Source organism: Triplophysa dalaica, chromosome 10 (assembly GCF_015846415.1).
Source record: "Triplophysa dalaica isolate WHDGS20190420 chromosome 10, ASM1584641v1, whole genome shotgun sequence".
NCBI classification, from domain to species: domain Eukaryota; kingdom Metazoa; phylum Chordata; class Actinopteri; order Cypriniformes; family Nemacheilidae; genus Triplophysa; species Triplophysa dalaica.
The window spans coordinates 465,145-472,050 of NC_079551.1; the positions used below are offsets into that span (position 1 = coordinate 465,145).

Genomic DNA, 6,906 nt, shown 5'->3' on the forward strand with positions numbered 1-6,906 from the left:
TTCTTGGTGTTTTGTTTTGTTTGTGCACAGCTCTTTGTAATATACATACAATATATGTTATATTATATATTTATGTAGCCAAATAAAATAAAGCTATTTTTCAGAAGCTTTAAGTTTTAGTTGTCACGTACATAATCATAAAGAATACGATATATTCTACAGCGAAACAGTTTTTTCACATAAAGCAATAACTTTATGGTGTATAACAGGGTCAAAGGTCACATGTTCGACCAATTAGTAGATGTCATAAGTTACTAACTGCATCTTTCAAGAATTTGAACTTTTAACAGTATTATATATATATATTTAAATAAAGTAATTATAAATATTGGTATAAAATCTCAAAGAATATAACATTGTGCAGTTCAGTAATATTTAATTCTGTCGGTATAAAAATCGACAGCAAAAGTGTTTTAATGGTGTCATCTGAAAATAAAGGGAAGGAATGAACAATCCCTGTAGAATTATGGAGAACAATATATCCCAGGATAAAAGTCAAAATGTCTGAGAGAGTTTGTGGGCGTATCCCATGTTCCCAGTTGCCATGGGAACAGAATTGAAACTGGTTTGTCCTGTTTGTCCAGCCAGAAGCATTAACCTCTCTTCTGAATTTCCCAGAAACATGTGAGGCCGGATTCACGAACCTGTTCTTAAAGCAAAATATAAGATTGTTCTTTAGATAAATTACAGGAAACTCATAGGAATGTTCCGTCTTAAGAAGTTTTCAATTATTTTCTTCAGAACGTCTTCATATTTCATAAGAATGAAACGAAATATGCTTTGTGAGTCCCGAGAAAACAATTGTAAGAAATTATTTATTGCTTATAAGAAGTTTTTCGGGAATGCAAAATATTCCAAATATTTTTCTTTGAATTTTATGAAAAAATATGGCAGTTAAGCAGGATTTTCTGATTAAAGTCCCTGTGAAATTAAGAATGACAATGCCTGTCTTTTCATGAAATCTTGCAGCGTTTATGGTAAATTGTTTATAAATATGGGTCGTTCTCGTTTTAAAATGTGTGTGCGCTCATAATCTTCAGTTAAAATCTGATAATGCACTTCCGTCCTGAAATGACTCTTATCTCAAATGACGTTGATTAGACGGCTTGGGCGGAGCATCCGTTAACTCCTCCCCTTCAACTGTCAGTCTGTTGTCAGTTCCATTTCGAAACGTAACGGCTGTTTTTATACATCCTATCAAATCGCAGAGAAATACGAAAGCCACGCCCACTATTTTTCTCATTAGAAATTCCATTTCACGCAGAAATGCATCGCAACTTCCGGTTCAATGGGAGTTTAAGAATGTTGTGGATCCAGCCCCTGATGAGCGAGACACACATTCTTTACACGATTCATCATGAATATAAACAAAACTACAATCAAACTTTTTGAGAGTTTTTAGGATTGATAAACAACACAGATAAGAGGGCCGTCGAAGTGATGTCTGGAGAGTACATTGAGATTAAATAAATATGAAATGTTTGGTACAAAATGGAGAACACACAACTTTTTATTCGGTCGAGCAAAAATGCAAACTACAGTGTTTTATAGATAATAATAATTGATTATATTGCCACCTTTTTTATGTCATATTTCAGCGTCAACAACGTAAACAAACGTTTAACTTCCGGTAGAACTCTGCAAAGAATCAATCGTTTTAATTAAATTGAATACAATTAATAATAAATGATGAATATAAATTACGGTTAATATAAACGATATTTTATATAAATTGTATATTATAAAAAAATCAGAATGGTGTTTAACTTCGGCGTGGCGCGCGCGTCCGATGAAACGGTCTCCGTTGTCATGGTAACCTCTCTGCTATGTCTTAACAGGGTCGGTGAAATCTCTTCACATCCGAACAAAAGAGACAGAGAGACAGACAGGTGGTGATGATGAACTGTGCTGCTGCAGGTGCTGATGATGGGATGGAGCCGCAGGTGAGGAGAACAGACGAGAGCGCGCAGGTAACGTCATGACATCACACAATCCTCTCTAATCTCCGCTGTGATGATCTGATGTGATGAAGTGAAGTGTTTGTGTAGGATGTGATGGTTTCTCAGAAGTCTGGTGTGTCGGTGGACTTCAGCAGTGATGGAGAGGTGACACTTGATCTCAGCCGTCACTACAGCTGTTTAAACTCTCTGAGACCCTTCTACACCGACCAGAAGCCCACCTGTGGATACAGGTTCTCCTGGGACACAGATCACAAACACAAATCCACCGGCCTTCCGACCCACAACCCCAGAATGTGGAGAAACCAGTGTGTGTACAAACACTAACAATAAACCTGCAGTCCTGCATCACAAACTGCGTGTGTGTGTGTCAGCTCGATCATCAGCGTTTATTTTTTCTTATCTTTTAACACAAATAGAAAATACAGTAAATATGTACACAAAGTGAAAAACTGTCAGATAAAGTCAGAAGTCGTTAAATTTGTTTTCATTTAATTGAATCGCTTAAGTGTAAATAAAGTTTTTTTAAAGTTAAGATTCGTGTTGTGCTGATGTGTGGCGCCATCTGCTGGTGTCATCATGAACACGAGAGAGACTTTTATTCTATTCTCAGGTTTCTGTATACAAATATTTTTATTGTTTTTATTTCAATCGATTTGTTTATTTACTTATAATTTTTTTTATGTTCTATATTTGATATTTTACACCGCACCTTGTTTCGATAGAATGTGTTTATTTACAGTGAATCGATCTGTTTATTTATAGAGTGGCTTTCACTTTTCTTGCTGATGTTTACTGAGGAAAATAATTTAAATAAAATCGTCTGTAAAACAAAGTTCAAAACGAGTCGTGATTAAAATCTGAAATAATTGTAAGTTTTGATTTTTCTCATTTTATTTGACTTGCATAAATGTGAATGAAGACTTTCACAAAATCATAAATACAAGCGAGTGTGTGTGTGTGTGTGTGTGTGTGTAGGTGTGACTCGCTGAAAGGCGCGTGACGTCACCGCCGTACCTGAGTTTCGACAGAAGGTGAAACTCTCGCGCAGAGTCACTCACGCGCATGAAACACGCTTCACGCGGACACACGTCGCGCAGAGGTCGGATTATCACACGGACTCTTTAGATAAACGTCTTTTAAAGGTTTGTCTTCAGTAATTTGTGGTGTTTCTCGAGCGAGGTCGTAGTTTCGCGGGGTTTTCCTGGTTTGAGGCGCGAGCGCTTCCTGAAACCTGCAGGTGAGACGCGTTTATATGAGTTTTCCACATATTATCACATTTATGTTACGTGTTTGTGCACTTTTGCTCATACTGACGGCGCTATAATGTGTTAAAATCAACGTTTTATTCTTTTGTAAATGTTTGTGTGTTCAAACGCAGGAATTTGTGTTAGTTTCGAGTCATCACACTCACCGGAAGTTTGTTTACTCAAACAAAAACGTTTCTTTAAAATAGTTTAAAAGTCACATTGCTCACATAAAGCATACATGTTTTATAAACCATATATTTGCAATATAATAATAAATATAAATGTTTATATATTAAGGTAAGTTCAATTACTTTTAATCAGGTCGATTGTAATGAATGGTCATGTCAGGTTTAAACAATTCAATTGTATTTATTTTAATACAATTTTAATAAAGTTTTCAAACGTGTTTCCAAACTTCCTAAATTGCAAAGAAAATCACGTAAACAAACAAGGAGTAGATACCCAATTGAATCCGAATAGGAAGTGAAACCGGATTACACGCGTGCGGTGTGAACGGGAGATCTTTATGTCCCATTGAGTTTTGTTTTCCTCCGCAGTGTACGAGGGGCAGTTTTTCTCTCCCGCAGGGGGGCCGTCATGTCTTCTCACCCCCGGCGCGTGCGGCTCAAGCCCTGGCTGGTGGATCAGGTGAATAACGGGACATTTCCGGGTCTGATGTGGCTTGACCGCGACGCCCGCCGCTTCCAGATCCCGTGGAAACACGCCACCCGTCACACGCCGCAACAGGAAGAGGAGAACACCATCTTTAAAGTGAGTCATTGTGTGCGTCTGATGTGGAACAGTGAAGGAGATCAGACACAGACTGACGTGTGTGTGTGTGTGTGTCAGGCGTGGGCTGTGGAGACGGGGAAATATCAGGAAGGAGTGGATGAGCCGGATCCGGCTAAATGGAAAGCTCAGCTGCGATGTGCCCTCAACAAGAGCCGAGAGTTTAATCTCATTTATGACGGGACCAAAGAAGTTCCCATGAACCCGCGGAAGATCTATGATGTGTGTGACATTACACCCAGTAACCCAGGTGCGTACACACATACACACACACACACACACAGATGTGAACTAACCAGAAATCACTTATGATTCTCTTTTCATCATTGAATCACTGGATGACTTGTCTTGTCTCTCGCTCTCTCAGGTTCAGTTCACACAGATGAGACCGACGGTGATGAAGATGATATTCCAGACACTCCAGACCCTCCACCACCATATCCACCACAACGTACACACACTTGTTCTTTTCTTGCTAATACTACTATACGATTATAAACGATTATTTTAATACTCGTGTGTGTGTGTGTGTGTGTGTGTGTTCAGGGATGAGTGCCTCTCCGATGGCTCAGGTCTGGACTCCTCCTGGTTCAGTCTCTCCCATGCAGCCCCCCAGCTGCCCACCTCCTCCTCCGGCCTGGAGGCCCAAAGAAGAGCCAGACGTGGAGATGCAGCCGCCGCCCATGGAGGTCCAGACCCACACACCTCTGGAGGCCATGTTCGCCACCCCGGAGACGTGGATCAGCTCTCTGCCCAGTACGAAACAATTCAATACGTAATCTGCATTGTCTCGACCGTTTCTCAACTCGTTTGTTCCTCAGTGACCGATCTGGAGGTGCAGTGCTTCTACCGCGGGAAGGAGGTGTGTCCGCCAGCCATCGTCAGTAACCCGCAGGGCTGCCGGCTGTTTTACGGCGATCTGGGTCCTATGGTGAATCAGGAGGAGCTGTTCGGCCCCATCAGTCTGGAGCAGGTGCGCTTCCCCCCCACTGAGCACATCGCCAACGAAAAGCAGCGCGTCTTCACCAGCCGCCTGCTGGACGTCATGGACCGCGGGCTCATCCTGGAGGTCAGCGGTCATGACATCTACGCCGTCAGGCTCTGTCAGTGCAAAGTGTACTGGTCCGGTCCGTGCGCACCCAACCCCAACGCTCCCAATCTCATCGAGCGTCAGCGAAAGGTCAAACTCTTCTGTCTGGAGTCCTTCCTCAGCGGTGAGCGTACGGTCTCGTCGTCTGCTTTTCTGCTTTAGTTTGACACCAACGTTTACGATTGAATCACTTTTTGTGTTGAACTGGAAATGAGATGTTTGGGGTTATAAGGCGATATAAGGTTATAAAGTGATCAGGTGTTTGATGATGAAAGTCTGTGGTTCTTAAGATCTTGTGTGTGTTTGCAGGTGTGATCGCTCACCACCAGCGAGGTCAGTCGGCCTTGGAGTCGCCCATGTATGACATTAATCTGTGTTTTGGGGAGGAGTGGCCTGACGGTCGACCCAGAGACAGAAAACTCATCATGGTGCAGGTGAGACTTCACACGCAAACCTGAATCCACACAACGTTTGATGAAAATCATACATGTATTTCACATGTTTAGGGATGATCTGAGACACGCTGTTTACAATTTGATTTCAGTACATGATGTGATCATATGTTGATTGAATATTGCATCACACAGTTTTTAGTCGGCTAAACTGAACGGGTTGCTACCACAAATATATATTTTTTGAAATCTCATTTGTTCAAATAGCAAATGAAAAACTTGACGATAGTTTTTACTGCTTTTATTCATATAAATTCATTAGAGTATATGTAAATAAATAAAAAAGAAATAGATATGCCAAAAAAGAAATGAAACCTAAAACGTTACCTTGAATTACATGAATGCACAAACTTATATTTAAAACATTAAATATATTTAAATATATGGTTGCATCTCCACCAATAAGATTAAACGGCTGACACAAAAAGAGCAATCTTAAATCTATTTTTATATTTTTAATGCAATTTATAAAATGCAACTTTTTCAATTTTTTTTTAGTTTAGACACTCCTTTGGTGTTTGATTTGATCAGAGACGTGAAGTGAATGAACTTCGTGTGTGTGTTTGAAGGTGATTCCGGTGGTGGCTCGTATGATCAGTGAGATGTTCTCGGGCGACTGCACGCGCTCCTTCGACAGCGGAAGCGTTCGTCTGCAGATCTCCATTCCTGACATCAAAGACAACATCGTCACGCATCTCAAACAGCTCTACCGTCTCCTACAGACGCATCAGGGTCAGGACAACTGGCCTCTGCCGCCCGGAGCCGGGATTCACCTGACGCAGGCCCTGCAGACGCAGTGATGCGCAGACGGCCCGCCATCCACCAATCAGAAGAGCTTTTATGGAAAAGTACTTAAAGACGTTTGCGGACGCTGATGTGAGAGACGGACAGTGACCGAGTTTGGTGGAGATCTCCATTTTGAACATCTCTAGGTCAAAGTCTAGCGTGTGTGTGTGAGTGAGACTGTTAATAATCAGCCACACTGAACCCCTCACGTTAACATCTGACAATATTTAAACTCTTATGGTTGAGTTACTCGCACTTTTATTAAAGGAACTAAAGTGTGCTTTGTTAGTGTAGTTGTTCACGCTGTATCATCATGAGCTCTTTTAATCTGCTTTCTCATTATTAATGTTTTTATTGCATTAAACGACATCATAGTGATAGACGTCATCTGCTTTACGTGGTTCTGTGCACTTTCGGGGTGAATAGCGTTTGTTTTATTAAACTGTATGGTTTTCATATCCCATCTGAATATTCACAGAAATGTGTTTTTTTGTTGGACTTATTAAATAAAATGGAAAAACACGCCTTTAGTTTGTTGATATTTAATGAGACGCATTGAACACTGTGTTAGTAATGACTTC

The 6,906-nt window shown here is 40.8% G+C and overlaps 1 protein-coding gene across 1 annotated transcript; it reads left to right on the forward strand.

Annotated features, from left to right (window-relative positions):
- Nucleotides 1-2,963: 2,963 nt before the first annotated feature.
- Nucleotides 2,964-6,855, forward strand: irf6 (interferon regulatory factor 6). The gene is made up of 8 exons (XM_056758774.1): nucleotides 2,964-3,198; nucleotides 3,766-3,979; nucleotides 4,058-4,247; nucleotides 4,365-4,448; nucleotides 4,544-4,753; nucleotides 4,819-5,211; nucleotides 5,397-5,521; nucleotides 6,109-6,855. Exons 2-8 carry the CDS (start codon nucleotides 3,806-3,808, stop codon nucleotides 6,337-6,339), a joined length of 1,407 nt encoding a protein of 468 aa, XP_056614752.1. The 5' UTR covers nucleotides 2,964-3,198; nucleotides 3,766-3,805; the 3' UTR covers nucleotides 6,340-6,855.
- The last annotated feature ends 51 nt before the right edge of the window (nucleotides 6,856-6,906 follow it).

Coding starts and splice junctions, on each gene's coding strand:
- irf6 (XM_056758774.1), top strand. CDS start 3,806: ATGTCTTCTCACCCCCGGCGCGTGCGGCTCAAGCCCTGGCTGGTGGAT. Junction 4,449..4,543: donor ACCACCATATCCACCACAAC/GTACACACACTT, acceptor GTGTGTGTTCAG/GGATGAGTGCCTCTCCGATG. Junction 5,522..6,108: donor GAAAACTCATCATGGTGCAG/GTGAGACTTCAC, acceptor GTGTGTTTGAAG/GTGATTCCGGTGGTGGCTCG.